Here is a 20,316-nt window from a genome sequence, read left to right as displayed (position 1 = left end):
TTTGGACTGTTCTGTGTTTTACTGGCTGCAGGGTTAACTGCTTCCCCATGACTGTCTGGAAAGGTTAGTGGATTGGGAAAGACAAATCAGCAGCTGAATATTTGTGCAGACCTGACTTATCTCCAGGGAGAGATGCCCAGATGGTGGCTGGGAGGAAGCATAAATAACCTGAGGCTTTGAACAGAGGGGTTTTTGTCCTAGAGGAGGAGATACCAGCCTGAAAGGACTGCTGCCCTTCTGGGCTGTCCTGCCATGGATCTGCTGCTCATTGAAGTCCCAGCTAGGCTGGTTGGGGGGCTTATTCTACTGACATTCACTGGAGCTGACTGAGGGATGGTCATCTTGGGGATCTGGTACCACAGGAGAGGTGTCTGGAAGATATTGAAAAGAGGCATCCAATTATCCAACGGCATTAGTCAGTACAGACTGGAGTGAGAGATCCCAGAGACTGTGTGCTGCTGCAATCCCTCCTGTGCTAGTGTAGGCATGTGCAGTCTGTTTTCTCCACTGCAGGTGGTGCTCAACCTCAGCAGCAATGCAGAGGGAGTCAGGAGGAACATGGCTCCTCTATGGTTTTCGTAGTCACTGGGCAGTGATCCGATTGGATACTCATTGGATGAGACTCTGATGGCCATCTTGGGTATGGCAGACTCTATTTAATTTAATTAATTTGCATACATTCATATGTGGGTAGTATACGGACGGGTCACCCATCTGTCAGGGACAGTAATAGTGGTAGTGAAAGGTTCCAGTTGAGTAGGGAAAGCTTAGGGCTCTGGACTCTCCCTGGACACCATCCCCTTAGGCCAGGCAACATTCCGCCCCTCCAGTCAGACGCTGTCAGTTCAGCTGAAACCTGCTTCGCTATGCGATGTTGGCATACGTGAGTGTTCCCGGTTGGGTCCCCTCCCACCAGGTTTTCTGTGGACTGTTCTGTCCTTATCCTGACCCTACTTGTTCTTTCCCAGACAGATGGGTAACCTGTCCCTGTCTTGTCCACTCACAAAAATGCATGGCAAGCCCGGGAGCCAGGGTCTTAAATAGACTATGCCTTCCAATACACACTGCCAGTGGCACTCAACCAATGGAGAGGGAGAGGCAATCAGGAGGAACATGGTTCATCTTTGGTATCCTGAGTCATTGGTCAGTGATCTGATTGGATGTGACTCTGGTGGCCATCTTGGGTGTGGCAGAGTCTATTTAAGTCCATGGTCCAAGGGATTGCGAGCATTCATGTGTGGGTAGTGTAGGGACAGGTCATCCATTTGTCAGGGACAGTATTGACAAGCAGGGCAAGGTTCCAGTTGAGTAGGGAAAGTTAAGGCTCCACACTCTCCTTGAACACCTTTCCGTTTGGGCTCAGAACTGCCAAGCCACATTCCACTCTTCCAGACAGATGCTGTCAGTTCCACTAAAACCTGCTCCACCACACACTGTTGGCATCCTTGAGTGTTCCCGGTTGGGCCTCTTCACACCGGGTTTGCTGTGAACGGTTTTGCCTTTACTTCGATGTGTGTGTTATTGCCACTGCACCTTGCTGCACCCACCTACACTAGAGTCAGCGTTGCTTCAAAGGAGACATTATGTATGGTGTCCTGGTAAAGCTCAGCCCAATATTTGCTGCAAGCAAGGAATGTGCTGGGATTCATAGGAGAAAGATTAGTGTCTTGCTGCTTAGAGGTACTTGAGTATCCCACAATTACCCCACTTCTATCCAAGTTCAAGTTCTGCAATAAAGCATCAGAAAAGCATACCCTAATGCCCTGTACACACGACCAGTTTTCCCATTGGAATAAACTCGGATGGTCTTTGGTTTTCTGATGGAATTCCGCTCAAACTGTCTTGAATACACACGGTCACACCAAATTTCGACCGTCAAGAATGCGCTGACGTACAACAGTACGACGAGCCGAGAAAAATTATGTTCAATGCTTCCGAGCATGCGTCAAATTGTTTCTGAGCATGCATGTTTTTTTCCCGTTGGAATTCCATACAGACGAACGGATTTTCCAATCGGAATGTTCTCTATCTAAGTCCATCGGAAAAAGTCCGATAGGGCATACACACGGTCGGAATATCCAATGAAAAGCTCCCATCTGACTTTTTCCATCGTAAAACCCGACCGTGTGTACGCAGCATTAGACTAATTTCTGAGTACTACAAGTGTACTGCAAGATCTGAGGGGGACATGCAAGGAAAATAAAAACAGCATTTTTGCTTGTACATGATTGGAGAGCAGAGCTTCTCCTCATTTCAGATCTACAGCGACTGCACTTCCAATTGCACTTCCAAGTGCACCTGTAGTGCAAAGTGGATTTGCCTTTAGTAAATCAACCCCATAGTGTATTAGTGTTAGAATATAGCCGTCTTCCAAAATTTGAAGTTCGAAAAAAAATGGAATAGAAAATAAAAGAATAGAATAATGGAATAGAGTAGAATAGAAAATAATAGAATAGGATAGAATAAAATAGAATAGAATCGTTTTTTTTTTATATATTTGAATAAAATAGACAGATTATAGTCATCTTCCGAATTTTAAAAAGAATAAAGAAGAATAGAACAGAAAAAAAAGAAAAGAATAGAAAAAAAAGCATAACCGTCTTCTGAAATTCAAATTTAGAATATAATCGAGCCAGCTATTCTTCACAATGAATTCGGATCATTTTTTCGATTCAAATTTGACTAGAATACTTTGAATCCATTGGAAAAAATCGTAATCCGGTCGAAAACTAAAAAAAAAAAAATTAGTTATGAATGGAACTAAACAAAATAAGTAACTTAACGAATTGTTCTGAAACAATTTTTTTTCGTTCTGCACATCGTCTAATTATCCTATCAAGCAAAAAATACTGTTTTTTTACTTTATTTTCCTTGCATGTGATTGGGTATTTTTTTAACTTAAATTTTCATTTTTTTTTTCACCTCATTCACTAAGATACTCAATAAAATTTTCTTTGCAAAGAAATAATTCACTTTGAAAAGGAACGTGCCCTATTTAGGGTCATTGTGTTGTAAAAGCTGGATTATCTTTACGTATAGAGCCTTGTAGTCCTTACAGTCCTTTGGTTCTCTTTTTTGCAGAACGTTTACCAATGGTGCGGTGAAAAATGCAACAAGTATGAGCGCATCAAAGCCTCACAGGTCGCCAATGGCATTCGTGACAATGAAAGGAATGGCAGAGCTAAAGTCATTGTTGTGGAGGATGGGAGTGAGCCCAGCCCTGTGATACAGGTAATGTCTGCTGATAGCTGTTCAATATGTTACAAGAAGCGGTAAAATTGAGTACCAGGTGCCATTTTTAAAATGCCAGAGAGACAGTGGCTGTTTGTTCCAGTGACGATTTAAAACGCCACCTGGACTTACCAGCTCCCGCGGGCACCATGTGGCACTAGCACTGCAACCGCTACTGGTCAAGCCCCCCCGCAGTAGTAGCTCATTGCTCCATAGAACTATTGCTGGCTGATTGCAGCCAGCAATAGATCAATTTTTAAAGTGATCTGTTGCTGCAGAGCTGAATGGGGGGAGTCTGGGTCTGGTCTCCACTGACCGGATAAAGACTCCCCATGATAGAAACAAAATGTAAAAAATAAATATATATACTGTAAAGTATGTATGTGCAGCATCCTAAAAAAAAAAAAAAAAACATATGTTGACTGAGTTTACCCATTCTGCTATGTTACATAAATTTGCACTCATTTTAATTAGCAGACTTTAATCAGCTGGTTATAAGCAATAAATATATGGGGGGGGGGGGGGGGGTGCAAATAACATAAATGTTGGGAAAAATTACAAAAAAAACTTTTCTATATACAAATGTATAAGATGTATTTCTTTTCAATAAAAAATAAAAATACATGTACCCTTTATCTATATATGTAGCCCTGTTTGTCCCCCCAAAAATGCAAATATATATATATATATATATATATATATATATATATATATATATATATATATATACTGAATATATATATATATACCAAAAGAAAATACAAGTATCCTTTATCTGTGTACGGTATGTAGACCTATTTGTCCCAATAATAAATAAATTATATATATATATATATATATATATATATATATTCATTTTTTTTTTTTTTGCATTTTTTGTGGGACAAATAGGGCTACATAAACAGATAGAGGATACATGTATTTTTATTTTCTTGGTATATATATATATATATATATATATATATATATATATATATATATATATATATATATATATATATATATTTGTGTGTGTATACCCTGTTTCCCCGAAAATAAAACCTACCCCTAAAATAAGACCTAGCATAATTTTCCAGGAGGACTGCAATATAAGCCCTACCCCGAAAATAAGCCCTAGTTTAAAATCCTATAACCCACTCTATTACAGTAGTACACAATGTACAATGTGTGTGTTTCTGTAACATAAATGCGGGGAAGAGAGCTCCGGCAGGTCACAAAAGTGCAGAGCGGTGCTATAATGAAGGTATTTGGCACAATTATATTACAGAAATACACACATTGTACATTATATACTACAGTAATAGAGTGGATTACAAGATTTTACAAGCATTTTAACTAAGTTCACACTGGGGATTCCTAACAGGCAGGTCGAGAGAGGGGAAGAGAAGACAGCACATTACATAGTAAGACCTACCCCAAAAATAAGCCCTACTGTGTCTTTTGTTGCCAAAATTAATATAGGACCCGGGCTTATTTTCGGGGAAACACGGTATATATATATATATATATATATATACCAAGAAAATAAAAATACAATAATATATGTATATATTAAATTAGTGTAAGCTACTGTAGGAACGCAAAACCGAGACATCTCCAAAAACAAGAAAAAAATGTTTTGCTCTCGGACTCAAGAGGATTTAGGGGGAAAAGGGCCTAGGGACTCAAGTGGTAAAATAATATCTCACACAGAATTAAGATTTCTACTAACTTGACATAATATCAGGTTGGATAAAGGCTTTGAGTTGCTTGTAAAGACTAGTTGGTATTCAGAACCCAGTTTAGAATGGCCATAGATGCCCCTGGCTGATCGCACAGGATTAAGCACCCGGATCTCTCCCGAATAACTTCTTGTGAACTTAGAACTGATAGGCGACCATCATCCAGCCTCTCAGTAATGGTGCGTCCTTCAATGAAGTTCAAGGCCTCTCCTGAGATACCAGCCTTGTGCTCAGTGCTCTCCAAGACAGGTTCTTCATCGAGTGGCTTCCTCCCTCAGAACGGACAGCTCAAGACCACTCTGCAAGCGTAGACCCAGTCTGACTACCGGGCCTACTTAGTGGATCACAACTCCGCACCAACGTGATCCCGGAGTCAGGAACACTTGAACACGCACCCCCGGCCAGGGTGGTGGGACGACAGACCCAGGATCGACGACGACCCCAGACTAGTGACGTCTGTCCCTTAAGTACTCCTCCCCAGCACACACAGCGGGACGATCAACTCCCTCTGATTGGCTGCTGAAGGGGAACACCCAAAACACCTTGACCTGACTACTGCCACCCTTGGCCTGGAGTGGTAACAGCACCCCAGACAACAATAGTGGTCACTCACAGTACAGCCATGACTGGAACAGAGGCCCAAATTTTGTGAAAAATAATAGTCTGAGTCAACTAACTCTCAGACTACCCTCTAAATTTAAAGCAGCGCCGGCTAGAAAGTAGCAGGCCGCTACATATATAAGGAGAGGTCAGCCATGGCATGGTTACAGAACTCTTCCCCTGAATATCTACACATATCCGGCTGCATGGAGTTTCTCAATAGATAAGTGACAATAAAAAAGTTTTCTTCATAGTCTGGTGACCTTCTGAGCATAAACATGTCATGATAAGCCGAATACAGATAAATATAGGGAACTATCCCGGAGTCACAAGTTTGTACATGCTGGGAAAGTGATTGTGACTGCAGGTCTAGTTCTGATTTATATATATAATAATACAAACATAACCAAAAACTATAAAAGGTCAGATCACTACACAGCTTGGGGCAGATCGTACATTTGCGCCGGGCGCAGCGTATCTAAGATACGCTACGCCGCCGTAACTTATCTTTTTCTTTTTAATCCTGAAAGGAATTGCGCGGTAAGTTACGGCGGCGTAGTGTATCTCTCACGGCGTAAGGGCGCGGAATTCAAATGGATGTGATGGGGGTGTGTTTTATGTTAATACGTTGTGACCCGACGTAAACAACGTTTTTATTTAACTGCGCATGCGCCGTCCGTGGGGGTATCCCAGTGCGCATGCTCGAAATTAAACCGGAACCAGCCAATGCTTACGACGGTGACGTCATTCTACGCAAATTCCTATTTGTGAACGACTTACGCAAACGACGTAAAAAATTCTAAATTGTACGCGGGAACGACGGCCATACTTAACATTGAGTACGCCTCATAACAGCAGCTTTAACTATACGCCGGAAAAAGCCGAAAGTAAAAGACTTAAAAAAATGCGCCGGCCGGACGTAAGTTCGTGGATCGCCGTAAATAGCTAATTTGCATACTCGACGCGGAAATCGACGGGAACGCCACCTAGCGGCCGCCAAAAAATTGCAGCTTAGATCCGACGGCGTACTAAGACGTACGCCTGTCGAATCTAGCCGAGATGCCATCGTATCTTGTTTTGAAGATACCAAAACAAAGATACAACGCGCAAAATTTGAAATTACGCGGCGTATCAAGAGATACGCCGGCGTAATTTCTTTGTGGATCTGCCCCCTTGACTATAACTAGTTTAGACTTGTGGTTGGAGGGCATTAAAAGCACTGTTGAGTCACAACCACCCAACCGCTTCCTTAAACTGCAAAGGTAGCGGATAGGGGGTGTTCACATGCTTTGCACATGTGGCAAAAATTATCGCCCTGTCGCATTTGGCCGGCATTCATGCAGTTGGTGTGGCATTTACAGGATTTAAACAGCCGCCTGTCAAACACCTCTGAAAAGTTTGTTCGAATGCACAACGCTTATCAAAGGCACGACTATTTACCCGCAAAAATCTAACATCTAAACTTAGCCTTCAAATTAAACCCTTCCATATACCCAGTGAATTGCCTGGCTTCAGGTGAGAAACAGAGATGAAAAGAATCCTCCTACACAAGTTGTTCCTGTTTATCTAAAGCTCTCTCTTCTTTTCCCCTACCCTCTCTCCTCCCCTTCCCCTCTTTTCCCTTTCCCTTCTTCTCCTACTCCTCCTTCTCCTGCTCCTCCTCCTCTTGTTCTCCTCCTTCTCCTTCTTCTTCTCCTCCTTCTTTTCCTCCTTCTCCTCCTTCACATTTTCCTTCTCCTTCTCCTCCTCCTTCTGCTCCTTCTTCTCCTTCTCATTTTCCGTCTTCTCTTCCTTCTTCTCATTTTCCTCCTTCTCCTTCTCCTCCTCCTGCTACTTTTTCTCCTTCTACTCATTCTTCTCATTCTCCTCCTCCTTCTCCTTCGTTTCCTTCTACTTCTCTTTATTCTACTCCTCCTTCTCATATTCCCTCTCTTTCTCTTCCTTCTCCTCTTTCTCCTTCTTCTCCTCCTTCTCCTTCTTCTCCTCCTTCTCCTTCTTCTCCTCCTTCTCCTTCTTCTCCTCCTTCTTCTCCTCCTCTTCTTCTCCTCCTCCTTCTCCTTCTTCTCATCCTTCTCCTTCTTCTTCTCCTCCTTTTCCTCCTCCTTCTTCTCCTTCTTCTCCTCCTTCTCCTTCTTCTCATCCTTCTCCTTCTTCTCCTCCTTCTCCTTCTTCTCCTCATTCTCCTCCTTCTCCTTCTCCTCCTTCTCCTCCTCCTTCCCCTTCTTCTCCTCCTTCTCCTCCTCCTCCTCCTTCTTCTCCTCCTTCTTCTTCTCCTCCTTCTCCTTCCTCTTCTCCTCCTTCTTTTCCTCCTTCTCCTCCTTCACATTTTCCTTCTCCTTCTGCTCCTTCTTCTCCTTCTCATTTTCCGTCTTCTCTTCCTTCTTCTCATTTTCCTCCTTCTCCTCCTCCTGCTCCTTTTTCTCCTTCTCCTTCTACACATTCTTCTGATTCTCCTCCTCCTTCTCCTTCTTTTCCTTCTACTTCTCTTTATTCTACTCCTCCTTCTCATATTCCCTCTCTTTCTCTTCCTTCTCCTCTTTCTCCTTCTTCTCCTCCTTCTCCTTCTTCTCCTCCTTCTCCTTCTTCTCCTCCTTCTTCTTCTCCTCCTCCTCTTCTTCTCCTCTTCCTCCTTCTCCTTCTTCTCATCCTTCTCCTTCTTCTCCTCCTTCTCCTCCTCCTTCTCCTTCTTCTCCTCCTTCTTCACCTCCTTCTTCTCCTCCTTCTCCTCCTTCTCCTCCTCCTTCTCCTTCTTCTCATCCTTCTCCTTCTTCTCCTCCTTCTCCTTCTTCTTCTCCTCATTCTCCTCCTTCTCCTCCTCCTTCCCCTTCTTCTCCTCCTTCTCCTCCTCCTTCTTCTCCTCTTTCTCCTTCTTCTCCTCCTTCTCTTTGTCTCTTGTCTGAGCTGTCAGACAACAGGGGGCGGAGAGCTGACATTACACACTACACAGCTCAATGAGGGGACCAATGAGAGCTGATTGGAGCAAAGGGACCCCCTCTCCCTGCACACAGGGACAGAGCTGAGGCCTTCAATCATAGGGTGTGTGCTGGAGCTCTGGAGCTCCCTCCCCTGTCAGAAGTGACTCATGCCGATAGCAGAGGAACCAGGCAGTGGACAGAAATTACACTTAAGCCTCGTACACACGCTCGGTTTTCTCGGCAAGAACCAGCAAGAAACCTGCTGGCAGAGCCAAGTATACCTAGCGTGTGTACGAGGCTTTCAAGCTTCTCGTCAAGAAAACTGCCCAGAATCTCGACGAGAAAAATAGAGAACCTGCTCTCTATTTTCTCGTCGTGATTCTCGGCAGTGTTTTCCTGACGAGAAACCCAAGAGTGTGTATACTTACCTGTCACGGTGGAAACCCGCGCATGCTCGATATGACTTTGACGCATGCGCGGTAGCTTCCTAGGCATAGGTAGGGTGCAGCAAGATGGCGGCGACGGCATTAAATATGACAAGCGCATTCTCGTCGTACGCAAGGACATCACCACGTTCTTGCCATTCAAAAGAACGGCGGTTCTTTTGAATGGAGTGTCTGTACACTCGGGCGTCAAGAGATTCTTACCAAGAATCTCGTCAGGAAAAACAACGTTTTTTTCCTGACGAGATTCTGAGCCGTGTGTACGAGGCTTAAGTGCTCTGGAATGAGACAAGTACACATTATAGAGGGATATTCTTTATGTCAGGTTTAAATCACTTTAATTCCAACATGTTGAATGAATGAATGAATGAATGAATGACTTGTATAGCGCAATGCATGCGAACTGAATCGCCTCTGGGCACTTTTTCCAGCCAGTATCTGCTTGGCTGGTGCGGTCATTTTTACCCCGTAGGATCATGACACGCTAGGGACACACAGTCATACACACATATATACATATATACTGGGCCAATTTTGGACGAGATCCAATTTACCTACCAGCATGTCTTTGTTAACAAGTGTTTCACAATACGAGCATTTAAAAAAAAAAATCTTGACTCGGTTTGCGAGTGTTGTCTCACAAAACAAACAGGATTCAAGCCACAGCGGTGTACAGTACTGCATTTTGCCAGAGGTGCGGGGGCGCCGGAGCGGAGCAAAGCCAATCGGAGCCATTCAAAAATACTCTGAAAAACATGGAAATACTCCGTTCCCAAGCCTTACCGAGGTTATCCGAGTTCAGCCGACCTGTCCCCGAGCCTTTCTGAGTATTTCCGAGGCTCTCTGGCGCCCCCCCCACCTCTGGCCACAGGCAGTATTGCATGCCATAGAAGTCAATGCGGAACTAATTATTTTCATTTCCATTGACTTCTATGGGGAAACTCGCTTTGATATGCGAGTGCTTTGGATTGCGGGCAGGAACAATGGTGCTGGAGCTGAGGTGGACTCCTGTAAACTCCAGGGAGATTTCAGCGGTGCTGGTAATAGCAGAGACAGCACACAACTGAAGTCTTGGTGCAGAAAGCCAGAATAAGCAGCAGGAGGGAGGTGTGCTGTAGTACAGACCCAAGCAGGTTCAGACAGGCCAGGCAGGGCTGTCTTAATGAGAGGGCACACCTGGGCACTGCCCAGGGGCCCCTGCACTTTCCCCAAAGCAGCTGGTCCTTGAGCCCATGCTGCCTCGAAATTGGGGGCCCCAAGATGGCACTGGGAGTGGTAGATACACAGGGGAGGCAGTCTGCCTCCTACCTACTTGATGTCTGTTTACCTGCACTGTCATCATTGTAGGGGCCCCAGAGCATTACTTTGCCCAGGGGCCCACGATGCTATTAAGACGGCCCTGAGGCCAGGTCATACACTGGCGGGCGGATCATGTACAGGGTGAAGCAGGAGCGAAGTCGTAGTTCAGGCCGGATCTGCAACAGGCGGGCAGCAGTCAGATCAGAGGGACTGGCAGAGACGAGGTCAGACAAGCCGGGGGTGAAGGCAGGCGGAGGTAAGGATGATCAGGGGCAAGCCGGGTCACAGGAACTAGTAGACAATCAGGTAACGGGTATCAGATGGGTCTCAGAAGACGCTGTAGACCGAACAGCAAGAGGCCCCAGCATCAGCCCCATTAAATAGCCTAGTTCGGCACCAAAATGGCGTCAGCACGTGCCCGTGCGCCGCTACCACTCATGCACGCGCCCGTGCTCGCTGATGCGTTGCTAGCGCCATATAGTGGACTGACTTGTCCATGACACACCCACACCTGGTGATCCTGCCAGTAACATATTTTCTGCCCTAGGGTGACAATGCTGTTCTTCTATAGATACAACACAGGGAGTGACTGTATCTATAATTGCATTACTGGCAGGATGACCAGGTAAAACTAAAGGGGAAAAAAAAGCCTGTAAAAATAAAACAAATGCAGCCACCATATCTAAAGGACCAGTAAACTGCAATACAGTACATTTTAGAGGGCACAGCGGCGACGAAGGGCACCGTTACATCAATAGGCACAGTGGCGACAATGGGGAGTGGAGTGAGTGAATAACTTGTATAGCGCAACAAATGCGAACTTAATCGCCTCATTGGCACAGCGGCATGAATGGGCACAGTGGCGACAATTTGGCATAGTGGGGGGACAATGGGCACAGTGGGGACAATTGGCACAGCGACATTAATGGGCACAGTGGCGACAATTTGGCACAGTGGCGACTATTAAAGGGCACAGTGACATCAATGGGCACAGTAGCGACAATTAAAGGGCACAGTGGTGACAATTGGCACAGTGGCGACAATTGATGGCACAGTGGCTGTGTTTGATGGCATGGCACAGTGGCTGCGTTTGATGGCATGGCACAGTGGTAACAATTGATGGCACAGTGGCTGCGTTTGATGGCATGGCACAGTGGCTGCGTTTGATGGCATGGCACAGTGGCTGCGTTTGATGGTATGGCACAGTGGCAGCGTTTGATGGCATGGCACAGTGGTGCGAATTGATGGCACAGTGGCTGTGTTTGATGGCATGGCACAGTGGCTGCGTTTGATGGCATGGCACTGTGGTAACAATTGATGGCACAGTGGCTGCGTTTGATGGCATGGCACAGTGGCTGCGTTTGATGGCATGGCACAGTGGCTGCGTTTGATGGTATGGCACAGTGGCGGTGTTTGATGGCATGGCACAGTGGTGCGAATTGATGGCACAGTGGCTGCATTTGATGGCATGGCACAATGGCTGCGTTTCATAGCATGGCACAGTGGCTGCGTTTGATGGCATGGCACAGTGGCTGCGTTTGATGGCATGGCACAGTGACTGCATTTGATGGCATGGCACAGTGGTGACAAGTGATGGCACAGTGGCTCTGTTTGATGGCATGGCACAGTGGCTGCGTTTGATGGCATGGCACAGTGGCTGCGTTTGATGGTATGGCACAGTGGCGGCGTTTGATGGCATGGCACAGTGGTGCGAATTGATGGCACAGTGGCTGCTTTTGATGGCATGGCACAATGGCTGCGTTTGATAGCATGGCACAGTGGCTGCGTTTGATGGCATGGCACAGTGGCTGCGTTTGATGGCATGGCACAGTGGTGACAATTGATGGCACAGTGGCTGCGTTTGATGGCATGGCACAGTGGCTGCGTTTGATGGCATGGCACAGTGGTGCGAATTGATGGCACATTGGCTGCGTTTGATGGCATGGCACAGTGGTGACAATTGATGGCACAGTGGCTGCGTTTGATGGCATGGCACAGTGGTGACAATTGATGGCACAGTGGCTGCGTTTGATGGCATGGCACAGTGGTGACAATTGATGGCACAGTGGCTGCATTTGATGGCATGGCACAGTGGCTGCGTTTGATGGCATGGCACAGTGGTGACAATTGATGGCACAGTGGCTGCGTTTGATGGCATGGCACAGTGGTGACAATTGATGGCACAGTGGCTGCATTTGATGGGCACAGTGAGGCTGCAATTTTTTTCTTTTTCGTTTGCCCCCCCCCCCCCCTGTTTGTATATGTATGTATTTATTTATATAATTATACATTTTTTTACATACAATTTTCATACCTGCAGCCGTGTGATTTTACAGAGAATTTATGGTCTCAAGGTTCAGCGACAATCTATATATTACCACAATGTGTCATCTATCTCATGTTCCCCTGGAAACAAATAATGTATGCAATAATTAGGAACATGCAATCGCTGCTCAGAGTAATTTCATTAGTTCATAAACTATTAATCTCTTATCTAAATAGCAGATCCAAAGTGCGATGAGGTGACGTTAAACTGTGCCTAATGCCAAAATATTGGTAACTAATTACACAGATGCCACCAAGTGCCCTGGATCTTGGACCTCGGGGTTGGTGTGTTCTGGGGTCCCAGTGTCACCCTTCAGTTACTTTCCATGCACACTAATCTAAAAAGACATTGATTATGGTGGTGGGGGGGGCTGTAAGTGGGCGGCCCTTGCTTAATTAGAGGTGGGGTTTGGGAGGGGCACTCTGATAAGTGGGTTTCGGTTTGGAAGGGACCAACTGGTCACTGGGTGGGCCAGAGGTAGGAAGGTCCGAGCCAGGGCTGGACTGGGACAAAAATTTGGCCCTGGACTTCATCCAGACTGGCCCACTTTGACAGGTCTCTCCCATGGTGGCCGGACAACTCCCGCACCCCCCCTGGCCACCCAAGCCCCCTCACCCCCTTCACTAGCCACTAGCCATTCTACTTTATTAGAGTAGAACAGCTGGTACTGGTACTCTTATAGGCAGTACCAGTGGGGAAGCTAGACATTATTTCACCCGGGGCAAAGAATCAGTTCAGTACTCCCCCTTATGGGACAAGATTAGGCAGAAGTGAGAAACTCCCAGGCCATAGCTGTTGAGTCAGCTGTCTGTCCCCTCCCCCCATGCTCCTCTGTCGTCCCCCCTGTTTCTCTGTTCCCCCCAGGTGAGCGCTGCGGGGAGGGAGAGGAGGTGAGCGCTGCGAGAACGGAGAGACAGAGGAGCAGAGGGGGGCGGCGATCTGCTGTCACTGAAGCCAGCCCACTGAGCCATCGGCCCACCGGAAAAACTCCCTGTAGTCCCAATGGCCAGTCCATCCCTGGTCCTAGCTATGCTATGCTCGGTTGTGGGGTTTCAGTGTCATTTTTGTGTTACTTTGCATGCATACTAACTCAATAAGCCAATCGTTACAGTGATCGGGGGCTGCAAGTGGGTGGTCCTTGCTCATGTATCGATACCCCCAGAGGAGCCGCTAGTTGAGGTGGGTCCTCTGTTGTTGTTGACCTTGACCTTCTCGAAGACCTCAGCCCCTCGGACACCAGGCTCAAACACACAGTTTCACAGAAGAACTCCTAAACTCCACTAACAACTTTGGGCCAGATTCACAGAAAAAGTACGCCGGAGTATCTGCTGATACTCCGGCGTACTTTCAAATTTGCCGGGTCGTATCTTTATTTGTAATTCACAAACAAGATACGACGGCTTTAGGCTTCTATCCGACAGGCGTACGCCTCCGGATCTTAGGATGCAATACTTCGGCGCCCGCTGGGTGGAGTTTGCGTCATTTTCCGCATCGGGTATGCTAATTAGCTGTTTACGGCAATCCACGAAGGTACGCGCGTTCGTCGCATTCTCTTACGTCGTCGCTAGTCGGCTTTTCCCGTCGTAAAGTTTCAATTGCTATTTAGGTGGTGTAAAAATAGACAGCCCATGTTAAAGTATGGCCGTCGTTCCCGCGTCAAATACATTTTTTTTTTTTTTTTTAGCGCAAGACGTCCGGGAATAGGAAAGGACGTAACGCACGTCGCCGTTCAAAAAATTACGTCTGTGCGACGTCATTTCGCGCAAATCACGGCTAGAAATTTAAAAACGGAGCATGCGCAGTACATTCGGCGCGGGAATGCGCCTAATTTAAATGATACACACCCCATTTGAATTAGGCGGGCTTGCGCCGGACGGCTTTACGCTACGCCACCACAAGTTTACAGGCAAGTGCTTTGTGAATCAAGCACTTGCGCTGAAAACTTGCGGCGGTGTAATGTAAATGACATACGTTACCCTGCCGCATTTGTACCTGAATCTGGCCCTATAATGCTAGTATTAATCACTTGAATACCGGACACTCGCCCCCTCCTGCCCAGGACAATTTTCAGCTTTCAGCGCTGTCACACTTTGAATGACAATTGCACGGGCATGCAACACTGTACCCAAATGACATTTTTATAGGGCTTTCTTTTGGGGGTATTTGAACTCCTCTGGGGGTTTTTATTTTTTGCTAAACAAACTAAAAATTACCAACATTTTTGAAAAATGAAGTGACACTGATAAGGTGGCACTGATGGGCACTGATGAGGAGGCACTAATATGTATTATTAATGGGCACTGATATGCAGCACTGATGGAGACCGATAGGTGGCACTGATATGCAGCACTGATGGGCACCAATAGGCGGTGCTGATATGCAGCACTGATGGTCACTGATAGACGGCAGTGATGGACACTGATATGTGGCATTGATGGGCACTGATAGATGGCACTGATGGGCACTGATTGACACCAATGGGTGGCACTGATGAACACTAATAGATGGCACTGATGGGCAGCACTGATGATAGGGTACTGACAGGTGTTACTGATGGGCACTGTGGTGGGCACCGATTCGCACTGTGGTGAGCACTGATTGGCACTGTGGTGGGCACTGATGAGCAGCACTGATTATGAGGTAATGACAGGTGTTACTGATGGGCACTGTAGTATGCACCAATTGGCACTGTGGTGAGCACTGATTGGCACTGTGGTGGGCACTGACTGGCAGCTGATGGGCATGGATTTGCAGCTGTGATGGGCACCAATCATGGGTGCTGCGCTGATAATCAATGTGCTGATTATTAGCGCAGGCCCCCCCCCCCCTTCTGACAGAGAGAGCCGCCAATCGGCCCTCCCTGTCAGCGCGAACAAAGGAAAGCCGTTTACTGGCACTTCTGGGTTTACACTGCGATCAGCTGTGATTGGTCACAGCTGATAACATGGTAAGGAGCCTCCGTCAGAGGCTTCATACCACGATTGGAGATGCAGTGTGCCAGACTGACACACAGCACCGCCGATCGCTGCGCTGGCATGGTATCCTGAAAGACGCCATATGATGTCCAGGGTGGTATAGCCTTTTTCATGGATGTAAATGTGGTAAAGGTGCATCAGATATAGTGGTAGTTCAGTATAGCGGTGGTATGGTGTTGGTAGGGTGCAGTGTAGGTCTGGGATAAATGCATTAAGAGCTGGAAGTACTTGGTGTCCCATTCATAGCTAAAACGTCTAAAAACCCTCTCACCAGCCAAAGGGGTGCAGCTGTAGGTGGCCACAATGGAAGGGCTCCATCAGTCTCTCCTCGAAGCCTCCAGTGAACAGCGGTAGTTACGGGTGTTGGATGGGTGCTCCATGTTATGCTCCGAGCTGTGTCCTGGGGTCCCAGTGCCATCTTTGGATTACTTTGCATGCGCACTAACTCGATAAGCTAATCTTTTTGGTGGCATTTAGGGTTTAGCATGAGAAATGATTGCATTCCCCAAGCCCCCCCCCCCCCCCCCACCATCAAATACCTGAATCACAGGGTGTTTCTGCTTTGTATTGAATTTGGCGCAGAGTGCATGGGTCTGCCCTTACAGCGATGTAACCCATTCACAGGGATCTGCATATGGGAAGACTACAGTTCCCATCAGCTACCATGGCAAAGAGATCCATATAAACCGAGGCTTAGAGCTCCCTCTAGTGGCTACTGTAAACATTTCTACATTTAATACAATAACTAAAATATGGAAAATAAATTACCGTATATACTCGAGTATAAGCCAAGTTTTTCATCAAATTTTTCTGTGCTAAAAATGCCCCCCTGGGCTTATACTCGAGTCACCTTTTTGCGTCTGATCTCCCGGAATTTGGGGACCCGGTACTGGCCGGCCGTAGGTCCTTTGGACCCCAAACTTGGCACGCATATAGCCCCACTCTTCCTCTACAAGTGTGCAAAGTTTGTTGTCCAGGGGACCTACGGCCGGGGAGCATTTTTTCAAAGCCAATGCACCCCTTCCATAGACTTCGATGTTAAACGGTCATTTCCCCTGTGACTTTGGGGACCCGGTACCAGCATATTTTTTCAAAGAAGGGCACCCCTTCCATAGACTCTCATGTTAAACCGTCATTTCCCCAGTGACTTTGGGGACCCGGTAGCAGCAGTTTGTAGGTCCCCTGGACCCAGAACTTGGCGCACGTGTAGCCCCATTTCTCCTCTACAAGTGTGCAAAGTTTGTTGTCTGGGAGACCTAGGGCTGGGGAGCACCGATTTTTCAAAGCCGGGCACCCCTTCCATAGACTCCCATGTTAAACATCAGTCTAGTCATGGACACAGTGAGGCATGGGCACAGTGAGGCATGGGCACAGTGAGGCATGGACACAGTGAGGCATGGGCACAGTGAGGCATGGGTACAGTGAGGCATGGGCACAGTGAGGCATACAGATGGACACCCTAGGTTTATACTCGAGTCAATAGGTTTTCCCATTTTTTTTTTGTGGTAAAATTAGGTGCCTCGGCTTATATTCGAGTATATACGGTATATAAAGTGTTTAATTGTTGGTATTTTTATTATCTCTGTTTTGCTCACAGTTAGAAGCTGTTGATATTTGGACAAGAAACATTGTTTAAATATATAAGATCTTTCAGTTATGTCTTAGGGCCCTTTCACACAGGCGGACGAACGGACCATTTTTTACAAGTCCGTTTACGGACTTGTAATGTATCCCTATGGGATTGCAGACGTTAGCGGATGATGCATCCGCTAAGGTCCGTAAAGATCCGCCTCTGCAAAGATCCGCTTTTTCAGACGGAAGAAACCCCTATTTTTCTTCCGTCTGGCGGAACGGATCAGATGAATACGGACACACGGTCCATATTCATCCGTTTCCCCATAGGGGAGAGCGGAGGAGAGACAGGGCGGTCTCTGCACAGTGTGCGGGGACCGCCCTGTCCGCTGACAGCTCAGCGGGGATTTACGGATGATCCCCGCTGAGCCGACGGACACACACAGGGCGGATCAATACGGATCCGCTCCGTGTGAAAGAGCTAAGAATTTAAATTTCCCATTCAATGCAATGTGAAGGAGGTCAAAGTGCTGTAAATACATATAGGGGCTGAGTGGTGTAATATGACTCAGCAGACTGAGGCCCTCTAGTGATCAAAGAGCACAACTACAATAAAAAGTATAAAGAATATAAAATATGCTGTTCTAATGCCATCTAGTGTTTACATTTGCCATTTCACAACTAGACAGCAAGTAGAACACCAATGTACATCAATCTATTTACATATTATACTTATAAATTCTTATCACATTTCCTATATGAATATTATATTAAATAATAATATAACATAACATAATATTATTATTAAGTGTTATTATTACTACTATTAGAAGCATTCAAATTGTATATAGTGCCAACAGTGCTTTACATATTGCACATTTTAGGCATATTTTTTAAAGCATTAATCAAACATTCAGCAAACGTTCACCCCAGGTATTTTAAATGACTGGTATTGATTCACCATCAGTGAATGTTTGGTGAAAATCCTATTCGCTTATTTTTTTAAATATGTGTGGGATCATTTGATAGAATTGGGTCTAAGTAAGATGGGGACCCTATGAGATTTTATTTATATATATATATATATATATATATATATATATATATATATATATATATATATATATATATATGTGTGTGTATGTATGTATGTATGTATGTATGTATATATATATATATATATACACATTTTATACAGTATATCCTATAAATGGGTCATACATTAAATGTCTTCTGCATAGAGGCATTATTTATTTGGGATATTATATTATTACAGCTTTTTATTGTTGTTATTAATGATGACATTTTTTATTGTGTATTTGTATTTTTCATTTATTTATGGCCTGCTTCCAATTTTTCTTTGTTTTTGTCTGGGTTTATAAAGTCTAACTTACTTCCGGTGGCAAAGAATATTCTTTTGGTATTTTATTAAAGCGGAGTTCCGGCCACAATTTCACTTTTTAAATATAAATTCCCCTGTAATACACAAGCTTAATGTATTCTAGTTAGTCTGTAAACTAAGGTCCGTTTTGTTAGGTTGTTACAGCATTTAGACACTTTATAAAATAGAAATTGACTGGGGCCATCTTAAGTGTGGGCATCATGAAGCCAGACTGTATGACTTCCTGGATTTCAGCCTTGCAGATCTCGCACATGCTCAGTGCTGCACAAGCAGTGTCAGATCAGGTTTCAGCACCTGTGCTGTCCAAGTCACATGATTCTTTGAGACTGGGGAGTGCACAGACTCCTGGAAAGTTACACCCACTACATTCCCAGGAGTCTGTGCGGTGTAGGTTAGGAAGCTTAAGCACCTAGGTGCAGGAAGAGGGAAGATTAACTATTCTGCCTAGCAACAACACTTTGAAGGCATCTAAAAAAAAAAAAATGTTTTCGTAAAGGACTAATGACATTTTTTTAAAACTACTGATGTAATGTTATATTTATGGGTGGAACTCCACTTTAAAGTGTTTTTCTAAGCTTTCTAAACCTGAGCTTCCATTGGGGAGATTCATCCATCCTATCTGTATTGATGACCTCCTAGTCTTTCAATCCCGACATCTGTTCTGGGGATGATGGTCTATTGCCGCGTACACACGATCGAAAATTCCGACAAGAAAATCGCATACACACGGTCAGACAAATGTTGTCTGAAACTGCAACCATCAAGAACGCGGTGATGTATAACACTACAACGAGCCGAAAAAAATGAAGTTCAATGATTCCGAGAATGCATTAAATTGATTCCGAGCATGCATGTTTTTTGTGCGTCGGAATTGCATACAGACGATTGGAACTTCCGTCAAGAACTTTTCTCGTCGGAAAAATTGAGAACCAGCTCTCAATTTTTTTCCGACATCAAAAGTCCGATGGAGCATACACACGGACGGAATTTCCGACCAAAAGCTCACATCAAACTTTTCTTGTCAGAATTTCCGATCGTGTGTACGCGGCATAAGAGGGCTATTCTCCCCACCATGGGAAATTTACTATGACTTCCTGTTGCATCACTGGTACAGGAAATACATTTCCCCAATGGTACATAGCAGAAATAAAAAAAACCCTGGCAAGAGTTTTATCCCTTCCCTTCTTTATCCAAAACTAAAAAGGTCATTTTTCAGTTTATGTACTTACAATGTCTTATTTATGATGAAGATTTTAGGTTCGAAACCCAAGCTGCCTGAAGGGGATGACGACACGGATCATGTGGCAGATGCCAGCAACAGGAAAAAAGCCAAGCTGCATATGGTGAGTTGAAAGGGGGTGTCAGGAATCAGGGGTAGGGATGGCCAGATCTGCGTGACACTCAGCAAACTGGGCCCAGACTGTGTATTGCTTTAAGTAAGATTTATTCACAAGTGAAACAAAATCCATCCAAACAGCAAACAGAAAAATATATACAATGGCCCGGATTCACGTAAGCGGCGTATCTTTGAGCGGGCGTAGCGCATCTCATATGCGCTACGCCGACGTAACATAGAGAGGCAAGACCAGTATTCACAAAGCACTTGCTCCCTAAGTTACGGCGGCGTAGTGTAAATGGGCCGGCGTAAGCCCGCCTAATTCAAAGTAGGAAGGTAGTGGGCGTGCTGTATTAAAATGAAGCGTGACCCCATGTAAATGAAGGGCCTAACGAGCGGCGCATGCACGCGCATGCTCAGAATCACGTCGCATATACTCCCTAAGATACGACGGCTCAATGCGTTCGACGTGAACGTAACCTACGCTCAGCCCCAT

General features: G+C 45.5%; 1 protein-coding gene and 1 long non-coding RNA gene across 2 annotated transcripts in view; one reads left to right on the top strand and one right to left on the bottom strand.

The window, feature by feature from the left end:
• The window catches only part of LOC120939861 (adseverin-like), a 109,019-nt gene that overhangs the window by 15,340 nt on the left and 73,363 nt on the right, over positions 1-20,316 (top strand). Inside the window, exons 4-5 of the mRNA XM_040352264.1 lie at positions 3,082-3,231; positions 19,735-19,827. Coding sequence (XP_040208198.1) covers positions 3,082-3,231; positions 19,735-19,827 — 243 coding nt within the window. The remainder of the gene's footprint in view (positions 1-3,081; positions 3,232-19,734; positions 19,828-20,316) is intronic.
• LOC120939862 overlaps positions 1-20,316 on the bottom strand; it is a 101,602-nt gene that overhangs the window by 8,352 nt on the left and 72,934 nt on the right. The gene's annotated exons all lie outside the window — the stretch shown is intronic.

Source organism: Rana temporaria, chromosome 5 (genome assembly GCF_905171775.1).
Source record: "Rana temporaria chromosome 5, aRanTem1.1, whole genome shotgun sequence".
NCBI classification, from domain to species: domain Eukaryota; kingdom Metazoa; phylum Chordata; class Amphibia; order Anura; family Ranidae; genus Rana; species Rana temporaria.
The sequence above is the reverse complement of the archived record's forward strand: the minus strand, read 5'-3'. Positions and strand labels throughout refer to the sequence as shown.